A 24,071-nucleotide genomic window follows, 5' to 3' on the forward strand; every position below is an offset into this window, starting at 1 on the left:
CAACCCCGGCTCAGTTTAAAATCCCGCGTTTCCTTCTTTGTCCAGTTGACCGTCTTAACCCCGGAGCGCACAGGCAGTACATTCGAACATCTGCGCCATTTGGACTCTTAGTTGTTCGCTAATCCCCAACGTAAACCCATTCAAAAAAACAAACAAACAGAGCCGACTGGATTACACGGGATTCATCTCAGATCATCCTGCCCGACGCAGCCGTCGTTGTCATTTTCTGTCTCGTTTGATGTATTTGGACATGGGTACCTCATGGGAGAGGAAAAGCAAGGCATACAAAGCACGCATTTGGGAGGGAAAAAAAAGAAAATCTGATTTCAGCCATCGCGAGAGGTCTCCTTGATGGAAACAATTCAATAAGGGAAATACAAAATCATACATAGACTTCATCATGAACTCAACTCACAGTAAAAAACAAACAAAATACCCCCCTCAAATTTCAACATTTATTTAAATTGCACTGTTGCCAACACTTCCCCTGGACAAAGGCTACACTCTGGACATTAAGTAACAAAAAACTCTCAATGAAAACACAAACACCATCAGATCAAAACTAAGGACTGGAAGAAGAAGAATCAAACTCATCTTGGCGACAATGAACTCGTGACTTGACAAAACACAGAGCAGGCGCAATCCAAACCACACCAAAACCAAACTGCAAAAAGAAGAGAAACGGTAGAGAAATCAGAAAGAAAAGCAGCGAAAGACAACACGTGTAAAAGGAAAACCGGACGAAAAAGAAGAGACGCGGAATAAAGCAGGTGCAAGTGCAGGAGAGGAGAGTAGATAGAAAAAGGCTTCAATACGTCATTGGGCTGGGGAGGGGGGATCCATTATAGCCCTCTGTTGTGACAAAAATCCTTACAGCGGGCCATAGTTCGGAAACAACCTCTTTTTAGAGCCTCCGGCGGTCGGATCCGGTCGTCTCCACCTTCGCCGCGGTCCCAGCGCTCCGACGGACGGACGGAGGAGATCCCAGGGTGCTTCTTCTCCACCCTCCCCGCAAGGCCTCGTAGGATTTGAAGAAGTTGCCGACGCCAGAACCGGGCGCGTCCTCTCACCGCTGCACCAGTTCCTCGTCATCAGAACAGTCGCCGGGTGAAAAACAAGAGCGACGAAATGAAATAGACGTACTTTGTTTCAGTTGGCTTTTTCTTTCCATTGTTTACGGTCAGACTTTCATATTCTTCCGCGCTGTCGAAAGAGCGTCTTTATTACTTCCCCCCCCCCCCCCGGCGTGTCGGCACGGAGGCCAGCATCAGTTCTCCTGTCAAACTCCACGTTAGGTGCTGGCTCAATGGTCCGTCCGAAGGCTGCGGCGCATAACTCCAGCACGTGGAGCGTGGTGTGAGCCGTGCCACCATAGTTCCCTCAGGGAAGACCCGTCGACAGGCACCTCTGCCCCGTCTCACGTCCTCGCCTGTCGCATCGCTGGCTTCTGCTCACGGACAATATTTACAATTTGATTTTAAAAAACTAGAGGTGTTACATGCAACATTTGGCATCTTCTTGAGTTCCCACATGTGATTCTTAATTGGTGTCCATTTTTAGAAAAATATTGAAGATTTTTTTATATTCCCCCCCCCTCCCCCCTCCCCATTCTTCAGCATGTTGAAGCTTCGGATTGCAACAGAGAGAGGTGAGAGGTTAGGTGTGGCAAGCTCAGTGTGTGTGGTTAGTGAAATGAGAGTCTTAAATTCAGAGATGGCTGTTGGGTAAAGTGTCTTATCATTGCTTAACTGCAATAGGTGCAAATAGCTGCAAGTGTGTTTTTCACAAAACAGGCTTTTTGGGGCTGTCTATGTGTTTGTTGGAGATGCCGGGAGTTTGCTGGACGCATTACTGCCCATTTTTCCAAAATAGCCTGGAGGAAAAAGCTAACCGGTTTCTTACTCACACGCCCTTCCCTTGAGGGAGGTGGCCATTGAGTGACCTTCAACACCAAGCGAGGCGTGAGCGGCGCAGGGATCTTTCAATATTTTGTTAACAAAGTAGAACCGTTGCCGGTCTCAAAGTGCTGCGTGGAAGCGTGTGCTTCTCTCCGAAAATACGAAACGATGGTTTTTGATGAGAAAAAGGACAAACTTGTACTTCATTTGATGATGAAGAGTTCAATCCCTTCACAGAGGTGACCACATTCGAGGTTTACACAACCCTTTTTGTAATACTGGTTCGGCCACTAAACACAGACCAGGTATGCTCTGACATTCAGTTAATCGGTGTATGCAAGTGTGTCTGAATATCAGAAAGCCTGGTGTGTGTGTGTGTGTGTGTGTGTGTGTGTGTGTGTGTGTGTGTGTGTATGCGTGTGGTGGAGAGATTCAGGGAATGTTTTGGGGGGGAAAAAAGTTACCCGAGACCATGTGGGCTGTTTTGGTTCTCCTCTACCCCCCCCCTCTCTTTCTCTCTGCAGCTCCAAATAGGGAGGACACACCAGCATATTCTCTGTGACAGGGCGCCAGGACGGGGGCAGCGGGTCCGGGGCGCATGTACGAGGGACACGATGGGGGGGTGGGGGGGGTTGTTGTCTTTACATCATAGCAGGACACAGCAGCGGCAAAACCTCTGACGACTGCCCCCGACGGAGGGCGGCGGAGTGACGGGGGCAAAGTACGCGTGCACTTTGATGTTCGGCAGGTGGGTCTGTGGAGAGGGAAGAAGGAACAACACTTCCAAAATGAGTACCGTTACAGAATGAGATCGGCTCTCTGTGGACAGAAACATCCCTCACTTTTTGGTAGTTCACACCTCAGTTTTGATCCACTTCCTGCGGGTGGAGCGGTAACTCGAACACCAGAGTGCTGCTCGGACAAAATGTTTGAATCCAGGACATCCCGCTAAAATTTTCTCAGGCCGTTCTCATAGAAAAAGGGCTGCTGTCATACGGCACGTTGTGCCCCACTTGTTCTCTTCCTTCCTCATTTAGAGACTGGAGAGCGGTGAGAGACGGTGACATCAAAGGTCCTTCTCTTCATACGTCGTTAAAGACATTTGTATTTACAACAAACCTTCATTAAAAAAGGAACTAAAAGCAGCTCGTGGATTTATTTATTTGTGTCACCAAACCAGTCCAGGTTTGGTCTGCGGTTATGAGCTTGATTGCATACACTGCCCAATTTTGAGAAAACCTATTGGAGATATCTTATGACCTCCGTATCATGAATTGTGTAATAAAAGTGAACTTTTAGGAGCACCCTTTGTATTGGGACAATTGTGCAATACTGTATCTGTGCTGTTAAACTTGATATTCTCTTGGAAAAAGAAAAGAAGCACTCACTATTTAATTAGGGGGGGTCAACAGATTAAAACAATTAACTAATTATTCGCACATTTTGAATTTTTTCTTATGAAGACTTAATTTGGCAGGTAATGAGTAATCTCTTTAGAAAGAGTGTATTTTAGACAATGTTGTTTAACTGAACTCAAAGCTACAAACATTCGATCAGGCAGAATTCTTTCAGGTGGAACATGTTGAACTGGGGACTCTTCCTGCTGTCCTCGTGCACTTTGCTCTGCTGACATTTAGCCATGTTGGTCCTCTGCGGACTCTGTAGAAATGGAAGTAGCCGAGCAGCCACCAACACGTTCCCGGGCCAAATGGAGAAATGACTCTGCACAGTTCTCCGCTGTATGTCCCTCCTCGATTTGTTTTACTTGCAATGCAAAAAGGTCCCTCCGCCTTCAGCTACCGTCTCAGTCGCTCATGTTTAACTGACTGCAGGCACGCGTCGTGTCCGGGGTCAACGCACGCCGGAGGCAAACAAAGTTGCGTTCAAATATTTAAATCGCATTCATCTCGGCCACAATTATCTATGAACTTTGACAGCCCATTAGGAGGAAGATTTGAAGGGGAATCAGCCATTTGTGTGCATACAAAAGTCATAGATCTTCCATATATCGGCTCGTGAAAAATCAAGTGTATTTTAGTAGAGCGAGTGCATAAGAATCAGTGCTTATAACAAGGTCATTAGCCCACGCTCACCCGTAGTCTCTTGATGCCAGCGCGGGTGATCTGCTGGCAGTCATAGAGCTCGATGCGATCCAGGCTGTGGCAGCTCTTCAGGTGCTCCAGCGAGGCGTCTGTGATCAGGGGGCAGTTGTCCAGCTCGATCACCTCCAGGCGGTCGTGAGCACAGGGGCCACTGCCGAGGTGTCTGATGCCGTCGTCAGTGATCAGCTCGCAGTGGGATAGACTCTACAGGAGTACCAACACAGGAGCGCCCTTTACTCCAATATTTGCTAGAAAAGCATACGCCGCCGTGCTTGTAAATGCCAACAGGACTGACAGCCACATGCACACACTCACCAGGACTTGCAAACGAGGGCAGTGGATGGACAGCTGGATAAGTGTTCCATCTGTGATCTGATGCAAACAACATGTTGTTTTTTTTAAATGTCATAACAGCATACCACAGTGGAAACCATCATTTGTTGCTTTGATTTTTTTTATTACCTGCACACATTCTTCTAAATCCATCTTTTCAAGCTCATGACAATTCTATAGCAGAGAAAGAGACATAAACTGAGAGACACTTTGTTTTCAAAAGGTTTTGGGACTAAAAACTACTGTGAGAAGAAATCCAAAGACTTCAATCAAGCATGGAACTGTTGTGTGCCACACTCACCCTTGCTAATGTAGTAAAGCCCACATCTGTGAGCTGAGAGCAGCGAGCCACTTCCAATATTCTGAAAGGAGGAGCGGAGCAGAGGGTCACACAAACAGCCGGTCACTCTTTTGAACCAAAGCAGTGGCCCCAAAATATTGCTAAAATGTAGCAAAAAAAGCCACCAAGTCAGCAACCCCAACAGCCCGCGCAATTTGGGCCCCCTCCGTCCAAAACCCCTGCCACAACGATCACTATTACGAACGTGGCTGTCACACCAGCACGGCGGTATGCGGCCCAGATTGAAACGGTTGGACGGGCATTTTACTTGCTACTTGATTTCTTTTCATTCGAGTGCAGGCGTGTAAATTCACCTGAGGCGAGGGCAGTTCTGTCCCAGGGCGTGCAGGATGGCGTCTGTGATGTTGGCGCAGCCCGACACACAAAGAGACTGCAGGCGGTGACAACCCCGGCAAATTGTAATGAGGCCTTCGTCTGTGATCTGCTGCTCATGGAGAAAGTTCTGTTTGCGTTTGTGCGTGTGTGGGGGGGGTGGGGGAGGTCACTTAAAATCAACATCCAAGGCGAGATGTGAAAAACATACAAAATGTCTGCGTGCTCACAAAAAGCTACGCTTCAAAAGCAATCAATGTGCAGCTTTTAACAGACAGAACGTGCATGGCCACTACCAATATCCAGTAAATGAAAGAAACGGTTTTAAATGTTGCTCAAGAAAACTCCGTAGATCAGGCAGAGGAGGAACAGGTGAAAAATGAAGTAGATGAACAGGCAACGAGTTCCTGAGGTGTGCGATGAGAAGGAGACGGACAGACGAAGGATGAGGGCAGGAGGAGAACACAGGTGGTGATGAATGAGGGGGATTTTGGAGATGTACAACCAGGGCACGCCTCTACGCGCGCTCACATCGCCGGGCCCCGTGACCTGTACTTACTGAGCAGGTCTGCAAATTGAGCGTGACCAGCTCCGGACAGTGAGCCCCAATATGTTTCAGAGCCTCGTCCTCCAGCTGCGGAAACACAAGGGGAGACACAGTCATGCAACCAGACATTTAACACATGGTGCTATACAAGTTGTCATTTGCCGTTATCGCTGTCTTGCATGCAGTTCCTCAGAAACGTCCTTTATTGCACAAGAAGTGATGGCTTTTAAGTTTGCAATCGGAATGAAAAAAAAGAGGTAGTTAGTACAGTAAACACTTTGTTAAACCACTCTTCTACCCGACATGTCCCTCACACACTGTTGGCTTTGAGAGGTTAAGTGATCGCCCATTTTCTGATTGAGGATCTGACCCACAGTTGCTAATGGTCAGAAAACAAACTTAGTGCAGTAACTGAGCGATGGGAACAGTGTGCCCGAGAGGTTCAACACATGAAGCTGCTTTCAAATGTATCCAATAGAACGTTGTGCTGAATTAACGAAATCCTTCACAATGCAGTATGGACGAAGCACGTGCACAGTCAGCATCTCCAGCTCACGCCAATAGCTCCAGCCCACCTGTGTGCATCCCTTCAGGAAAAGGCCCTTGAGTCCTGGACAGCAACGCACCAGGGCCTGGATGCCATCCTTGGTGACCTGATCACACCAGGAGATGTTGAGCTGCTCCAGCAGGGGACAGCCCTCACTGACAAGAGGACATTCAGAACGGACAAGTGAGAGGGGGAAAAAGAAATGTAAAACAATAAAGGAGAGGGAGGGGGTGGGGGGGGGGGAGAAGATGGCATGGAGGGAGGGAGGATAATGGTAACATTTTTACTTGACTCGCTTGGGTTTAACACTGATGATATCTAAGGTTGCGTATATTGCACATTCAGGGGAAATATATATATCAATGCTACACACCTGAGAGCTTTGAGTGACAGGTTGGTGATTGAGGTACAGGAGGCGAGGTCCAGGTGCTTCAGCTTGGGACAGAACTTACTGAGGCTATTACATGTGCTGCCGAGGAGAAAGACAATGAGCCTTTTGCAGAGAGAAGGCATGATGAGACACTGGCATCCCAGAATAATGCCCCATACCTGTCAGTGATCTTGGTGCAGCCATTTAGACTAAGCAGCTCAATGTTCCTGCAGTTCTGAGAGAAAGTCCTACAGGGAGGAAAACAAACAAAAGTTGAAAAGCTCTCTCTCTCTCTCCAAGGTCTGAAGTCCAACGGAAATGTCTGTGCGGGCCAGTCCTCGCCGTACTCACCTCAGGGCGCTGTCACCCACCCCCAAGCAACCCCGCAGGCTCAGCTTCCTAAGGAACCCCCCACATCGCTTTGAGATGTTCTCCACCACCCGGCCCTGGAACAAAAAGCAGACCACTCAGCCTGCTGTGTACGCTTCTAAACCTCCATTTAGATCAACAACGTATCAGAAGTGAAGCGAGGACACACACGTCCAAAGCAAAGACCAAAGCTACGGGTGAGAGATCAGATTCACTCACCTCAATGTCCCTCTGGAAGTCAAAGAGGTCGATTCGTTGCCAGTTGCTGCCATCTAAGGCCAGAACATTCCAGGACTGCGAGAAGGGAGGGAGACGCAACGTTTAGGGTCAAGTTTGTTCTCAAACTTGGCACACACACACGCACTAGAAACACACAGACAAAAACACACAGTCACGCACACGCACACACACACGCCTTGTGAACACAGACTCACCCGTGAGACTTGGGCACAGCGACAGAGTGTCACCACATCCAGAAAGGAGAAGATTCTGGAAGACAGACAGGGACGGTTTAGAGACTCTGATCCCCGCTGCCTCTTTGGCCGTGGGGCCGCATGGATGCGTTTGCCCTGTTTGCAAGATGTAAGGAAGACACTCAAACTGCTTAAGTAAGGTAAGGCCGAGGCTGGAGTGATGGCCTTTGTTTTCTGTTCAGGAGCATCCCTTTTTCTTTTTGCCTGAATTCCATTCAAATGCTTTATAGACAAATCTGATCTTAATAACAGTTTTAACATGGGGAGGAGGGGGCGGGGCTCTAATCCTGGTGATTAGTTTAAACATTTTATACACACACACACACACACGTGTCCTACATGTGTCCTGCTCGAGGGCTTTAGTGGGGGGAGGGTGGTGCAAGGCCAATTGTGCCTTTGTGTCTGATTGGATGTTCTGATCGAGAGCAAAGGGAAGGGAGGTGAGTGTGGAGAATGCAACACGCCACATTTGCTCCTGAAAAAACAAAACAACAACTACAAGATTCCGAGTCAAGTGTTTCAAAAAGGTCACTCACCGTAGCAACAGCTCCTTGGGCAGCTTCTTATTGATGACCGCCTCGTCACTATTTGTGAACATCTGAAAGGGTACAGAAGAGGCTGTGAGTCCTGGCCGTGCTTCATAAACAAAAGCTGGGGAGCCCCTTCCATCCACTCACTTCACCCAATGATATCCCGAGCATATAAAGCAAAGACAATGATCTTAATCTCATCAGCCGAGATAGATGCAATGCCAAGTGACGGAAAACACGGAGCAACAGAAGATCAAACAGCACAGCAAACTGGAATTTGTATCTTCTTAACAAAATCAGCAGGAAAGGACTTTGTACCGTCGACTACGGGGCTGGGATTTCCTCCGCTTGCTTGTTATCTTTTCCGCCTGCATATGCTGCCTAAATACCTCCCCTGACCACAGCATCCACGTCTGCATGAATGGAGAATGCCCATTCTTGCAACGCTGAAACAAAATGGTTCCAGCTTCTGCAAACAGCTAATCGATGTCAACAGGTATGATTCTACACCGTACGAGTGCAAATACTACGTAGACAAATAGAAGACAAAGTAGACAAATAGACAGTACGTTAGCATTAACTAAGACCGAGCTTCTTAAATACACACACACACACACCTAACAGACTTAACAACACCAGGGTTCCCATGGTTTGTGGTAAATAATACTCTGCTAGACGTCGCTTTGGATAAAAGCATCAGCTAAATGACATGTAATGTAATCTAATGTTAAGACGATGAGATTCAGGTGCCTCCCCTTCAGACACAGCAAAGCAAAATCAAGCAACATCTGGCCACATCCATTTTCCTGCATGGATTTAGAAAGATAGATCTAGACTAGACGGGTTAATTGAGAGGCGTGTAAATAAGTGTCAGAAGTGCTAATGCTATTTCCAAGAGCTAAACATCTGCGACAAAACCAGCAGGGCATTTGCACTTTGTTACTGGTATTAACCAGGGGCATGGTTGTGTCTCTAAACAGAATTAAATAATATATGGTTGCTAAAAGAGTTTACAGTGCGGCCATTTTACTCGTGGAGGTCTATCCTAAAACCACATTCATATGCGCTCCAGACTTTGACGTACACACTTAATCAGACCTATTTATCAGACCTATTTATCAGCACACACACACACACACACACACACACAGTCTATGCAGGGGCGGCCTGCCAGTGTAAATGTGTAAACTTTTGAATGAGTAAGATGGGACAGACATTTCACGTTTGGATTTGGGGCACACTGACTAATAGCATGTACTCCACAGCACTACATTCTCTCCAAATAATCCAGGGCCAGTTCCAAGGAGCCAGCGGAGCGTGGCCGACGGGCATACGCTCTCCCCTTTTGTGATCTAACATAAAATGAACCTGATGCTGCATGAATGCGAGCATTACGTTTTCTTCACTGGGCCAACTAAAGTCGGGGAAGAAGGGAAGAAGGAGGCCTGGCAGGAGGTAAAAAAGCTGGATGGGATATAACCTGCAGCTAGAGATCATTGTGAAGCTAAACAAAAAGCGATGATGTTTTTATATAACTGAAATGTTGTTGTCAGGATATTGTTATTAGTTACATATCGAAGGGCTGTAGTCTTTTGTTTAAGGCTGGTATACAGCAGATTAGTATCTTAAACCGAGCAGCTTAACAAAATACCTACAAAAGTACAGCTCCCTTTAGCATATAATGCAGCAATTGGGTTTGAGCCGTTTGACCACTGAGCATTTTTGATGAGCATGCAGTACTTCAACGCATGAGTAAATTATACAGCTAACAGTAATTAGCGCTGCCCCTGCAAATAAACGAAGAAATGAAAAGACATACCCTATTACCCGAAGCCCCAAAACCCGAAACACCCCATTTTTATTTTGAAGTTAAGGTCGCCACATCCGGTGGTCCCCTGGCCGGAATGCGCTTAGCTTGACACAGCAGCTCTACCGCAGCTGTCGGGCCAGAAGGTAACGGCCTGGATCTTCCGAGTCGTCAGCTGTTGCGCCGTTAAAAATAAATAAAACCACACACAAATCCCACACTGGCTGTGGATTAAACCACACTAAGTGCTTAGGCTACATGGCCTAATGTCACCGGCCGGGGCTCCTTCGGGTGCCGTTGTTCCACCAAAAATATATCGGCTACGCTTGCGGCTGCGACACAAAGTTTACACAAACGGGGAAAGACAACAACGCAAACAACCTGTGTGTGCGTGCGCGCGTTCGTGTGGCTGCAGTACTCCTGCCATCCGTACAGGTGATGGTACACGTTACACTGTAACTGGGCCCATTTGTTGATAGTCTCTAGTGCAAACGTTGGTCCCAACCCGAGCCCCCCCCCCCCCAACAACCGCAGCGGCCGTGTCTGTGCACAACAATACAGCTCCTCCAACACCCCCCCCCCCCCCAGAAAAAAGTCACATTAGAAGAAAAATCACGGCCGGATAGACACGAGGATGATTGTTAAACGGCGTGTTGGAACTGTGATGTCAACAAATGTCCTTTGTTAGTAAATATGCCCATGTGTCCCGGAGCTGTCCTCGGTGTCGCCTCGGCGTCTTTGTTTTGACGGCGCGATGCGAAACGTTTGGGACCTTTAAATCGCTCCATTTCCTTAACAGCAACAAAAACAACAACAACAACAACACTGGGTTCGGTGTGTGTGTGTGTGTGTGTGGGGGGGTGGGGGGGTGCTGGGACGACCGCCGTGTTCTTCGCGTGAAATACGGCGTGCCTCAACCACCGATAAAACGCTTGGGTTTTGACCCAATCCCTACACAGTGACTGCGGAAGCTGCATCCACCGCCTCCCCGTAGGCGCAGTCCCAACAATACGCACAGCGGCGGTCCCCCGTGTAGGCCCGCATCCTAACGTGCTTAACGGCTACGTGGAGCGTGTGTCAACGGCCGTACGGTCGCAACGACGGTGGGCTCACCTCGAAGCGGCTCCGCGAGACTCCATTTACCTCCTTCCCCATGTCGGCAGGCCGGTTACCGACTCGATGAATTCGGTGTAGGCGAAGCGAAATGCAGATACGGGCCCTGTTCCTTCCGAGTCCCCCGCACGACTATCATGCTACCGTCCTGGCGGCAGCTCCTCGGTGGCGATGTCGTTGTTGTTGTTTTTTATCGAACTGTAAAAACAGAAACTGACGAGGACGTCTTCTATCGGATTAAATGCGAGCTACAGGCAGAAGACATCCAGTAAGCCAGTTCTCTTATCTGCTCGCGTTGCCCTCACCTCCTCCGCCTCCTTCTTCTCCCCCTACAGGCTACAGCTTTCCATCCATCCACACAATAGCCCGACAGGAATAGGACCTGGGAGCCCAAAATGGTGCTTTTCTGGGACTAACTTTACATCACTTGAAAGGGAAATTATATTTGCGTGCATTGCCCAAAGAACCAACAAATAAAAGTACAGTCTAATACCAGGTTTTGATAGATTTTGACACGAGCCTAGACAGTTAGAATATATAATACTATCTACATAGTTCATCATTGCCCTTATATACCGTACTTGGAACTGACACATTACAGGACCTATCCAAGGCTATATATGTCTAACTATGAGTAAGTTCCACCTGAAGGCCCTATCATTGAATTATGAGCTACTGCTATCATGACACAACAAGTTGCATGTACTATTCGGTACAAAGAAACGCATTGTTTGTCCCATTATGTCATATTGACCGTTTATATGTTTGTTAACTCAATTCCATTGCATTAACTGTTCTCAAGAAACGTTAACTTTTCATTTTGCAGAACGCGACTTCCTGGTTCTCATTTACCACGCCCACTTTGACAATTGATCCAATCAACGTGCAAGGAAGTTGCTCGTCAAATTGCGTAATCAAACGTTGGAACACGTGCTTGATGAGTTAATGTTGTCTTGTTCCACAATAAAAGGATGTTAATTATTGGTGTCTTTCCATAAAATGAGGGTTCAATCTTTTTCTAATGAAAACACCAACCACAGTAATTGTGGTTTATAAATGCTGCTCCAAGCAAATCAACTAGTCTGCTCTCCGTATAAATTATGTTTAATTATAATAAATTGCATGTACTAAACGTTTCATTGGAAACTAATTTATTTCGTTGGATTTATGTTATTGAGTTGACAACGAACTTGTATCATTGTAACCCTAAAACAAAGTTAGAATTTATATGATAAAGGGAGATAAAATGCTTGGTTTTGGCCTCTTTCTTTTATGGCTGTTTTTCAGAACAGAAGAACAGGTGTGGGAAGTTTGACTCCAGTTATTGTTATGAATGTTACTTACTTTACATAACTCACGTTATGGAGTACTCTGTTAATATCATTAATGTTACCTTGTATTTTATATTCCTTGTTTAACTACTCTTAAATATTTTTTTGTTCTACAAACCCAACTTGACAAATGTTTTTGTCAGACAATAGCCACTCTTTTGTGAAATAGGTGTAATATCATAAAGTAGCCCCATACAATCCCACATGTTTACCTATATAAAACTTTGGTCAACATTAGAGAGATAGACAGAGGGCTCCAGCAGCATTCTCTACATGTTTCAGCTGCTTTGATTATCACCTATTGACGTGTTTCTTTTCATAATTTACGATGGTAAGTGTTTTTGTTTGACATATGTATAAGTTGAATTTGCACCTGTTCATCTGTTTATATTTATGACGTTTAGGCTATTATCAACATTCCTACATTTTTAATACCTTATTAATAATCTTCACTGATTGTATTTAGTTTATTTCAAATATCAATTACACACTGTACAAAACTGTCCCTCCAACAATATCCCTAAAAAGCTGATCAAGTAAATAAGCGCAGATCATATGACACAAAAGCTTGAAGCTGTCAGGGCCCGCGGACGGTTGCCCATTATGCCTGTCGGTAATCTAGCATTGCCATGTTTGAAATTTAAAACCCACCATGATCCTTTTACTGCCATTCCCCGGGAAAACAGTGCTGTGTGTTGTAATATGTCATACAACAATCCTGTAAAACTGGAATGTTGTTCCTTCTCGTTTTACATTTTCCGTTGCTGGCGCGCGACCACGAGTACAGGAGGCGGGCTTTGTGTTGTGATAGGTCGTTGCTAAGATACTACCGAGATCGACAGCGGTCCTGTTTCCGGTTCATTCTGCTGCGCGAAGTCGCTAGTCACAGGAGCCACAATGGCGTTTGTAGTCTCCTTCAGATAGGGCTGTGGATGATATTAAATCCACTAGCATCGCCCTAAATATAGGCCTGGTTGATTCCCAGAGCCATTAATAATAAACTGGAACATCTACTGCACACTAAAATACTATGATTTCTAAGCAATATTGACTTTATAGGAGATAAAACTTATATTAAAGGGAACATGTAAACAGTACCAACCGGGTCAAGTTTTCATTTTGTTCGAGAAACGAGCGTCTTTAATGAAGGCATTCACTTCGTTTCTGACTGCTAAGGTCGTAATTCTGTGGAATAAAAGCACCTTAACTTAACTTGGCACTGGACAAGGACACCTTTCACAAAGGGACTTTTTCTTTTTCAGGAGTCGGCTCGCTAGCCGCCGAGCATTAGCTAGCGGTGCTAGCTAAATTGAGACTGAGACGACAGCATAATGCTCCGATGTTCGTTTGGGATCCTTTTCATCCACTGACTAATTCAATCCGCGTGCTCTGCAGTGCTGGAAACCCGTGGTATCGGTCTGCTTAGTCGAACTACTTTGGCTATCCCAATGGAATGAATCGGCGTTGAGGAGGACTGGACGGGAGCGGCCTGGTGTGTTTATTTTCTTTCTCCTTCTGCTTGGTAACTTAACGTTTCTGTTGTGGATTTGGAGGAGCCTCTACTCTTCCCCCTTGTGAATGAATTGCCTGGACCACCGAGGCCCAGTTGCAGCCGAGGTACCGACGCCGGACGTGAGGGATGCCTGGTTCGGACCGACACCATGGGACCAAGAGGAAGCCGGAATCTAGCAGTGTGCTGCACCAGACCCAGGCCTCGACTCGTGCCTCAGCGGCCGACAAGACGAGCAAGGACGGCAAGGTGCAGTTAAAGTCTTCAATGTCCTCTTCCAAACGCAAACGACACAAATCAGCCAAACATAGTCGCGGATTCTCGGCGGCGTCGGCAGCCGAAGATTATACCCTCGGCGAAGCGGCGCCACCTGGCGTCCACACGGTGAAGCCTCTGGTGGAGTACGACGACATCAGCTCCGACTCGGACACTTTTTCAGACCCGCCGTCGAGGCCTTCGGAGGTGGGGGGCGGGGACCGACTGGATCCGTCGTCAGACTACGACAGGGATGATATTGGCCTAGAGGCCGACGGTAGCGAGAACGCGGGCCACAGACACTACCGGAAAAAGGCAAAGGACCCCAATAAAGTTAGAGACTCTGGAAATGGAGAACGTGGGTACAAGAAAAAGAATAGCAAAGATCGCGAGAAGGGGAGTGCTGGAAAGGAGAAGGCCGCGTCCTCGGGCCCCTCGTCCAAACGCCAGGTCCAGCCAGAGGGCGACTCTAAACGGGGGGAGCTGATGCTCTCCACCCAAGTGCAGCCTGTAGCCAGCGTGGGTAGCACCACTTCCTCCACATCATCATCTCGCAGCAAGGAGAGCAGCCGCTCGGGGAAGTCTCGCAAAGAGAAGCAACAGCGGCGAGAGGGCCGCGCGGAGGACAGCCGCAGCTCCTCCCAGAGGAACCGAGCCGACAGAAGCCACCGCAAGTCCTCCAAGAGCCACAAGTCGAGCCCCAAGGGCAAGGCTGCGGCGAGGGGGAGCCCTCGCAGGAAGGGCGCCAGCTCCGCTCTCTCGCCCAGTCCCAGGAGAGGGGCCGGCAGCGAGAGTCCGCAGGGCGGCGGGTATGGGCAGCAGGGGGACGACGGCTACGCCAGACGGAGGGTGGCCCAGCAGAGCCCCGGTCCTTACGGGGACATGTCCCGCCGCAGCAGGCAGAGATCAGACAGCCCCTACGGCAGCAGACACCGGTCCTCCAGCTACGAGAGGGACAGCAGCCCCTACTCGAGGAGACGCTCCAACAGCCCCTATGGCGTACGCCGGTCCTCCAGCACCAGCCCCGTGTCACGGTGAGTAAAGGCGTCTAGATAGATGGATAGATGGGATGGGGGGGGGGGGGGGGTAGTGTACGCGGACACACGCATTTCGAAAACATGTAGCATATCAGAGGTCCTAATACAAAATACCATTTTGCCTTGATTTAGTTTTTTCTACATTAGTGATGCACATCGTTGGGTTTTATTATCAACGATGCTACTGATTGACAGAAGTCAGCGGTACCGTTAACTCGCAGAGGCCCACCCTAGCCACCAGAGATGTGTTCTGCTTGTAGGCCCATAAGTACGTGAAAGGATGGACATGGTGTCATGACAAGCAAATGTTAAGATGAATTAAGTTTGTTTCAAAATGCAAGAGCTTTAGCTTCTACAGAAATGTGGGGCACAATAACTTGGATCTGTAGCTTTACTGCACTCATCACTCTTTTAGTAGATTTACGCCGTTGTTTTTAAAAACCTGGCACTAGATGCCGAGAACATACTGTTACATTGTATTGTAATAGTCATGTTAATGTTTAATGCAATAGTTCTACTTGTTCCACTTCATAAAAAGCCTTTAATCATTTCCACCTTTTGGTTTTAGTAGATATGTCATATAGTATGATTTTAGTTAACATTTTTATGCACAGATTTTAATTTGGGTTTAACAAGGGAAACCTGAAAAGCCTGTGAATGTTTCCAATTTACTTTGTGTAGTTATTCAGAAATGTCTTTATTTTATGCAGCAACTGAAATAGTCAAAGCAAATGTTAAATAGTATATTACACAAGGAGAAGGTGGTATCACTTCCAACTTTGTCAAAGTTCTGAAACTGACAGTCATTTGGTTTTTTGCCCTTTTATCCATTTCAACGTTCCATGTCAAAAGTTCTCATGGTAGCCAGTTTACTACTTGCTCTGTTTTCAACCGAATGCATGCTATTCTTCAGCTACACAAAGATGACAACAATTCCTGTCTTTTAATTTAGGCGCTCTGGCCGCTCCAGGAGTCGTTCCCCTCTGCACTATTCGTCTTCCCGTCGCTCCTCCTCTCGATCCCGCGGCAAGAGGCATAGTTCCTCCGTTGCAGCGGGGGCCGGCTCCCACAGCAGCCGACCAGCTAGCCGCTCCCCTCCCTCCTCCCGCCTGCCACTCAACTCCAGCCTGGGAGCAGAGCTGAGCCGCAGGAAGAAGGAGCGGCAGGCTGCCGAGGCGGCTGCCCGTGCTAGTGGTGCCGGCGGCGCGTCCCCTCTTCCGCCCGCAGTGGCACGCAAGTGTGCCGGCGCCTCGACGTTGAGGCCTACGAAAGCTGCAGCGCCACAGCCAGAAAGGGACTCGGCGGCAGCAGAACCTCTGCCCCCACCACCTGTGCCGTTACCCCAGGATGCTCCCGGCGGCGAGGATCCGGTCGCTGCGCCGCCACCTTCCTCGTCCGCCTCCTCTCCTGCACCTCCTCAGCCCTCTCCTCCTGTGCCCCCCGCTCCAGCCACGCAGGTTCCACCACTGCCCCCTCAGGCAGAAACAAGTACCCACCCTCCCACACCCTCAACCGCCCCCCACGTCGCACCACTGGCTTCGGTTCCCATGCGCAGCCCCCTCCGGCAGATGCCGTTCCACAAGACGTCGACTCTTCCTCTCCTGCCGTTGCCACCTGCACTGCTGGGAAACACTCAGGACAGGTGAGTTCCCCCTGACATGTCTCACACCAGACACAAACTGGCTTGGCCTGGTGTCAAATTAGCACCAGCCAGGGTGATTGTTGAAGCTTTGAAATCCACCAGCCACAGGTGCAGGAGGACATAAAAAGTTTGTTTACAGCACTGGACTGAATGCACATTCATCTCATCTGTGCTCTTAAAATACAGTATTTATTTCATCATTATCATTTCATAACCTCACTTTAGCGGCCAGTTTATAAAGTAGTATTAAGTGTTCTTTGTCATATTCCAAGAGCATTAAATCACACACCATCGAAGTGACTGACCAGCCTGCTTCTCTTTATAAAAATGGTCAGCTAGGTGTTGATGTGGTATATACACATGAGGGCGTACAATGAATATCTCTTTTCTCTTTAATAAACTAGATTTTTCTCTTAACTTCTATGTGTTTTGCATCATCAGTCCAAAGAAGTCCACCCCCCCCCAGAGGCCATCCAGGAAGGAGAAGGAGGTCCGCAGCCGACCATCACTCATCGACCTTCCTTTACCCCCCACCCTTCCTGGAGGTGACTCCTCACCCCCACAGTTCCCCATCCAGCAGGCGCCACCGCTACCACAGGCAGTCCTTAAGAAGAGACCAAAGTCAGTTACTTCCTCGCCCACGTCCAATCTTACTCTATTCCATCTCCACATTAGGTCAAATCTGATTGTCTTTTTGTTGCTTTTCAGGATTTGCTGCCCGCGATATGGTGAGCGCAAACATACCCAGAGCGACTGGGGAAAACGCTGTGTAGATAAATTTGATATCATTGGCATCATAGGAGAAGGCACCTACGGCCAAGTGTACAAGGCCAAGGACAAAGACACAGGTAAGTGAACATTATCAGCACGCTGTCGTACTCATGTGTTTTATGTTAGTGCGAGCAGAGACGGCATTCAAATGGACTCTTTTCTAAAAATGTTTTTTTTTTTTTTTTAACGTGACAGGTGAACTGGTGGCTTTGAAGAAAGTGCGTTTAGACAACGAAAAGGAGGGTTTTCCCATCACAGCCATTAGAGAGATCAAGATCCTGCGGCAGCTCAAGCACCGTAGTGTTGTAAACATGAAGGAGATAGTCACCGACAAGCAGGATGCACTTGACTTTAAAAAGGACAAAGGTAAGAGGATTATATATTGAAAACACGACTGTGCATGTCAACAGCTGTGAACTGTGTCGTGCCTGAAAGAAGCGCTCTCCTCGTGAGGATTTTCTCCCACTGCTGCGTTGATAATCACAGGATTTATTAAACTAGCTAATTTAGAACTGCGAGAATGATTAGAACCAGAATGACAAATGACTCAATCACTCAATTTATTCCTTTGCCCTGTACCTTGTATGCTACTGTCTATTATTCACTGTTGTTGGTTGTATGGCAGTAGATTTCTTTTTCTTTTTTGTCATTTTGATTGAAAGATTTAAATTTATATGCAGTCAAATCAAAGCTCCATGGATTGAGAGTCCGAATCAACTCTCGGTCCGTGGTGATAATTCACATTAGTAACCTTCTTTGTAGTTTCATCTCGTATGGAGCAGTGCTGGTTTACACCTTAAGAAACAAACGTGACGGTCGTACTATGTGCTGCTACTGGCTGTGCACTTGGAACATTGTTGGAATTGTCGTTTCAGCTCACCGACGAGCCTTTTAACTTAAAGCATATTTAAAGCTAGGTTAAAGGATATGAGCTGATGAAACAAAATGGGAAACCTTTGTTTTACGGGCCCGATTCTTGACACGTTCAGGGTTTGTTTTGTGTTTCTGGTTTCTAAATACATGTTTACTCTGTATTTAGGTGCTTTTTACCTGGTGTTTGAGTACATGGACCACGACCTGATGGGCCTCCTGGAGTCTGGCCTGGTCCAGTTCTCCCATGAGCATGTCCGCAGCTTCATGCGCCAGCTGATGGAGGGTCTGGATTACTGCCACAAGAATAACTTCCTGCACAGAGACATTAAATGTTCCAACATTCTGCTCAACAACAGGTGAAGAAAAGCATGAGTGAAGTATTAAAGTGTCCGTTATGTATAATGTTGGTTGGGCTTCATCTCCCGTAGCTGCTAGGCTTCACATGATTAGCAGGACAGTTGCAGGTGATTTTCCATGATACTTTTTATTTGTGTGTGTTATTTTAACCAGCCTCTGAACCCCTGCTGTAAAACTGACTTAAACAATAGCCGCTTTAATGGAGTAGCATTCACATCCACAACAGTAGCGCCAAAGCGCTCCTGCAGAGGGTTTAAATGCAGCTGTACTCTGTAAAAACCGTAACCTCAAAGACCAAAGGCAGTCACACGCTAACTTAAATGATTGGAATGCAAGAGGTGTGTCAAAAGCAAAGCCAACTACTTTGCTACTAACTCGTGCCTCAAATTACAGCAATGACGCCTGCGCAGTACCAACCGTCCTACAAACATTTTGGGTTGCAAATGGACCGGCAAAGAAAAGTAGCTGAATGGATGAACATGGATTTGTTCTCTGTCCTTTCTTTGAGTTTAAACACTTGCTCTGATAATGCAATTACCTTATTTTTAATGCAGCATGTATTCTGTCTTTTTATTATGTTTACCTGAATCAGACAGGAGAAAATTTGGGGAAATTCTAGCAAGCGTCCTAATTTTGTTTGGATGCAAACTAGTTGTTGAGTTGTATTTACTGTCTCTGGGTCAGTTACTGTCATCGAGCTTTCGGTGTTCAGTGTTTTCTGCCTGGTTCTTGTCGCTGATCTTTTCTTTTCTTCGTGCAGAGGTCAGATCAAACTGGCTGACTTTGGTTTGGCTCGGCTTTACAGTTCAGAGGAAAGGTAAGACATCTAGGGATTTTTCCCAATACATAATTAAATTGCTCAATGGCGATTGATCGCATACATGCCCTATGGAAAGGCAGAGTCTCATCCTCCCCTCTCTTCCCCCCCCCCCCCAGTCGGCCGTACACTAATAAAGTAATCACACTATGGTATCGCCCCCCTGAACTCCTGCTGGGAGAGGAGAGATACTCTCCAGCCATTGACGTATGGAGCTGTGGGTGAGTAGGACTGTCCTAATAGCACATCCATTCATTCACACTTGATAAAGAATAGTTTATTACTGCCATGTAAACTAGACTCTGCAGCACGCTGAGTTACTTTTTAATTCAGACGCACCGTTACCACAAATTGAGCTCCCTCAAGAGTGAGATGCTTGATTTTTATTTTCTTTCTGTTCTGCTGTCAAATTTTAACTTGATTAAAAAGCAGAGGACCATTTTAACAAATATTTAACTATGATTGCAAGAGTCTGAGGGAAACACTTTCTTGTGGGATTGGAAAGGTATTTTAAAATGTCAAATGCAGTCAAATTTATTTAGTTAAGTTAAAACTTAGTTTAGGTTAGAGTGGTCGTATATATTTTGATACTACTTGTACCCATTCTTTGTCATGACTTAGGTGTATTCTGGGAGAGCTCTTCACAAAGAAGCCCATCTTCCAGGCTAACCAGGAGCTTCTACAGCTGGAGCTCATCAGGTCGGTTACCCCCTTCTGAGCATTAAACACCTCCACTAGCAACGCCTGCTGCAACCTCTACACCCCAATTCTTTTGTTTCATTCATTCATCATCGCTGACCCCCATCTTGGCCTTTCTCTTGTCCTTCCCCACAGCCGTCTGTGCGGGAGCCCCTGTCCTGCTGCCTGGCCTGACGTCATTAAACTTCCCCTCTTCAACACCATGAAGCCCAAAAAGCAGTACAGACGGCGGCTGCGGGAGGAGTTTGCCTTGTACGTAGCAATGCAGCGTTTCCCCCGGGCAGCCAGCGTCTGTTTCTACAGTTGAAACACCTTTTCCCTTTTGCCCAGTCTACCGACTCCTGCCCTGGACTTGCTGGACCGAATGCTGACCCTGGACCCTGCACGTCGCTGCTCATCGGAGCACGCGCTCAACAGCGACTTCCTGAGTAACGTTGAGCCCAGCAAGATGCCGCCGCCAGAGTCAGTAGCCCAATGGCCTCCGATTACACTTCACCTATGTACTACTCGATGTATACATATGTATCATTTTTACAAATTATGAAAGCTTACTGCTTTTTGTTCTTTATATATTTTTTGGGGGGGTGTTTCTTTTTATTCTATTTAATTTAATGTAATCATTTCTTTTATCAACTGTGCACAGTCTCCCGCACCACCAGGACTGCCACGAGCTGTGGAGTAAGAAGCGACGTCGTGCACGTCAGAGCGGGGTCCCCGAAGATGTGCCTGTGCCCAAAGTGCCCCGCAAGGATGCTACCGGGACCTCCGGCGGAGAAAACAGCCGGCCTCAAGCCAGCCCGGCTGGAGCCCCACCGCCAGGAAAGCCTCCGCCTCCTACAGCTAACCTAGAGAGTGAGTTGTCAGGTAACAACTGCCTCTCAAACACTAGAACTGTACTTGTTTGATACCCATGTTGACAGCTAGACTGCTGATACCCTCTTTGCACTGTAAAAGTAATTATTCAGCATAAAATGTTTCTGACGGTGTTTTTTTAGGTAGTTTTCATAGCGTGATTTGTTTTGTGGATGTGTTCAGGCCTGGGGGTTGCTGCAGAGCAGTTGAACCAGACGGAGCTGGCGGTGCTGCTTAACCTCCTGCAGGGACAGACGGACCTCAGCCTGCCCCAGGTGGCTCAGCTCCTTAACCTCTCCAAACCAGAGACACTCAGCCAGTCGCTGTCTGCGCTCAGCGAACCCTCTGACCCCCAGGGGGCGCCAGAGGACCAGGCCCAGCCCGCTGCCAGGTCCCAGCCCCCAGAGCCACCTCCAGAACCCCCGGAACTCTCACCGACATCCGGAGACCCAGCACTCAGCCAGGAAGACCAGGCAGGCCTTCTGGCTCTGATTCTGGGCCACATCATAAAGCCACAGGCCGAGGAGCAAGGCGACGAGAGCAATGGCGTCCAATCAGAAGAGGCACTAATGCGCGGTTCGTCTGCCTCTACTTCTGATCGCAAGGGCAATTCTGGGTTTAGTCTATAAAGGGGGGGGGAGGGGGGGGACACCCATGGTCAGTGAAAGTCACTGGGGACAGCGAGAATGAGGAGAGAGCAGGGCAGATAGGACAGATAGAGGCCGACTGAGTTTTGTTGTTGCTGATTCCTGTGTACTCTTATCAAATTAATTTCACTTAAGACTTCCTGACGATATCAACAGTGATAAATTAACCAAATTAATTGGGTCATTAGTCCTATCATGCATCCCCCACCCTTTCCATTACCCATGACATTCACCACGCGCTCGCCACAGTCCCGTTTAACCACCTTCCATGTCGTAAAATGCAGTGCCTCGCAAAATGTCCCTCCAGCGTTTGTCGTCATCTGACCCTGGTAACCAGGTAACACGGTCATCTCTCACTGGTGTACTCAATAAACCGGGAGAAAGTTTAGTTTTATTCATTTTAGTCGATGGAAAGGTTCACACTGTACTGTTCCTTCCACATTTCTCCCACTTCCTTGTTTCTTTTTCAGTCTTTGTTTCTGTATCTCTCCTATCTCCACTCATGTTCTCACTTCATTTTCATCATAAAGCAAGTGTCTGGATTCTTCACATGAGGCGATGTTGCTTTAACCGTCTGTAATGTCAGCCTTTTTATGAAGAAAGTATAATAAATTATCAAGTGAAAATAAATGTTTTGAGTCTTTAGACCTCACCTGCATGTGTTTCTTTTAACTTTGGTTGGTCACAATTGTTTTTGTTTTTAAACTGTTCATTCTGACACGGATATTAATTTAAAAATGGCATTAGCAAGTTGAATAAAACTATTGCCTATGCTGCTGACCCTGGAACGGTAACGGTCCTGTTTCCTTCTGGTTACTTCTCCTGTCGAGGCGGCGGAAGCCCTTGCTGCCTTGGTTTGGTTTGCCCTGCTATAGATAAAAGAATGAGACTAACCTGGGTTTGTTATTGTGTCCCGATACTTTGATTTACTCTACATAAGTCACCCTTCCTGTTCATCCAGCTCTACATGCCCTTCCTGATGTTTTTCTCATCTAGTGGCTGCATTTTCCCTTTGAAGCTTGTTGGTTGGAGGAAAAACGTCTGAATCTGTTTTGCATAAATGAATGCAATATATTTTTATTCCGTGTAGTAAAAAGGTTCAATGTTAAACCGGTTAATTTTCAATGTTGCGATTTAATACATCTGATTAGGGGCATGCCTGTAACTTGGTATTCAGGGGAGAGTAGTTAAAGTATATTGCTTTATTGCAGCAGTAGTGGCAGATAAGTTGTCCCTCATTGTTCTAAAATGTACTCTGTGGTGAGACATTTAAAGTGCTGTGCTCTCCCCTTGTGGTAAAGGTAGGAATGTCAACTGCCAGGCCCTTTTTTTTTTTAAATGCATTTCTACATTCCGTGAGTGCAGATTGAACAGAAGAGAACAAAATAGCATGATTGTTTAGATGTTGCACATTGAAATTATAATTGCTATGCCCTGATTCCTAACGTTTTGTCCTCTGTCCTGTTTGGGCCCCGTCAGATGGTACAACATCAAAGAGGAAACCGCTTGGGGTCGACCAGGTGCCTCCATCTGGTGAGCAGCGTCCACCCTCTCCACCCGGGCCTCCTCCGTCAGCTCTCCCCCTCGCAAGAGAGGCCCGGCCCAGGCCGGACATCAGCCCCGCCATGGCAGCTGCCTTGCTCCAGCTCATCTCCCAGCAGGACTCCGAAGCCGGCGATGCCGAGCGCGGCGGGGACCCGTCTCCCGCTGTGGATGCCCCGCCCCTTCCTCCACCCCGGGTGGCCGACCCGGCTCCGAAACCTGCGGCCGCGGCTCAAACCCCAGCGGGACTGGGGACTGCTGCTCCTACCGCTGCAGCACAGTTCCCCAAGGACCAGGACCTCCGCTTTTCTCACGGAGCCGCCCGCTGACACCTCGACAGGCGCCGGAGGAGGAGGAGGAGGAGGATGGGTGCTGATGTGCCACCGGACCGTGAGCAGGTAGCTAAAGTCGAATCAAAGATTTGTGAATGAATGTCTTAAGGAAAGCGATGGAGGGCCTTGCCGGGTCCTGCTCGTCACCGCGCACAAGCCGCGCCAAGTTGGGAGGGTTTGGGCCTAGGCTCGATCTGAAAAATGCACTAAGTGACCATTGCCCACCGCAATCCCCCCCCCCCCCCCCCCCCTTTCCCCTGTGCGCTGAAGATCCCGACTTGAATGACATTTAGCTTCCAAATTGAGTGCCGTGCAGCTGACGCTCAACTTAGAAAACAGCTGTGACCTTTTTGTTTTTGTTTTTGTTTGTTTCTCTCCCAAACAAACAAATGATTGTCACGCCCACTGCACATATCCATACGTGTGGCACGGCCTGGTCGTCCACTCTGATGCGGTGGGGACCGAAGGACGCTGAAATACTGTGAATAGGTATTTGGGACGTACCACTGGAGCAACTGTTGTACCATACGTGCCGGCTCCTGCTTTCAGCCTTGTACCTCCTTGGTGACCCCCCCCCCCCCCCTCCTCAAAGATGTTGACCTGTCAGAGGCAGCGTGGGTTGAGTGTCTGCTTTGGATGATGCT

At 47.7% G+C, this 24,071-nt stretch overlaps 2 protein-coding genes across 3 annotated transcripts; one reads left to right on the forward strand and one right to left on the reverse strand.

Annotated features, from left to right (window-relative positions):
* Positions 1–441: 441 nt before the first annotated feature.
* fbxl20 (F-box and leucine-rich repeat protein 20) lies at positions 442–11,703 on the reverse strand. Its single transcript, XM_037476450.2, has 15 exons — positions 10,763–11,703; positions 7,849–7,910; positions 7,274–7,328; positions 7,059–7,133; positions 6,822–6,916; positions 6,650–6,718; positions 6,474–6,569; positions 6,129–6,255; positions 5,566–5,640; positions 4,988–5,118; positions 4,635–4,695; positions 4,463–4,507; positions 4,316–4,372; positions 3,992–4,204; positions 442–2,652 (listed from the first exon to the last, which is right to left on the reverse strand). Exons 1-15 carry the CDS (start codon positions 10,802–10,804, stop codon positions 2,545–2,547), a joined length of 1,311 nt encoding a protein of 436 aa, XP_037332347.1. The 5' UTR covers positions 10,805–11,703; the 3' UTR covers positions 442–2,544.
* Positions 11,704–12,973: 1,270 nt separating this feature from the next.
* On the forward strand, positions 12,974–23,674 carry cdk12 (cyclin dependent kinase 12). Of its 2 annotated transcripts, none has more exons than XM_037476074.2 (14): positions 12,974–14,892; positions 15,848–16,537; positions 16,979–17,158; positions 17,246–17,385; positions 17,504–17,674; positions 18,348–18,537; positions 19,299–19,355; positions 19,475–19,576; positions 19,977–20,054; positions 20,190–20,306; positions 20,385–20,516; positions 20,698–20,918; positions 21,090–21,482; positions 23,033–23,674. In XM_037476074.2, exons 1-14 carry the CDS (start codon positions 13,733–13,735, stop codon positions 23,422–23,424), a joined length of 4,023 nt encoding a protein of 1,340 aa, XP_037331971.2. In that variant the 5' UTR covers positions 12,974–13,732; the 3' UTR covers positions 23,425–23,674. The 2 variants fall into 2 exon arrangements, with proteins under 2 accessions (XP_037331971.2, XP_037331972.2); XM_037476075.2 differs by having other exon boundaries at positions 20,698–20,906.
* Positions 23,675–24,071: the final 397 nt, after the last annotated feature.

The sequence above is a fragment of the Pungitius pungitius genome, chromosome 12 (assembly GCF_949316345.1).
Source record: "Pungitius pungitius chromosome 12, fPunPun2.1, whole genome shotgun sequence".
In the NCBI taxonomy this organism is placed as follows: domain Eukaryota; kingdom Metazoa; phylum Chordata; class Actinopteri; order Perciformes; family Gasterosteidae; genus Pungitius; species Pungitius pungitius.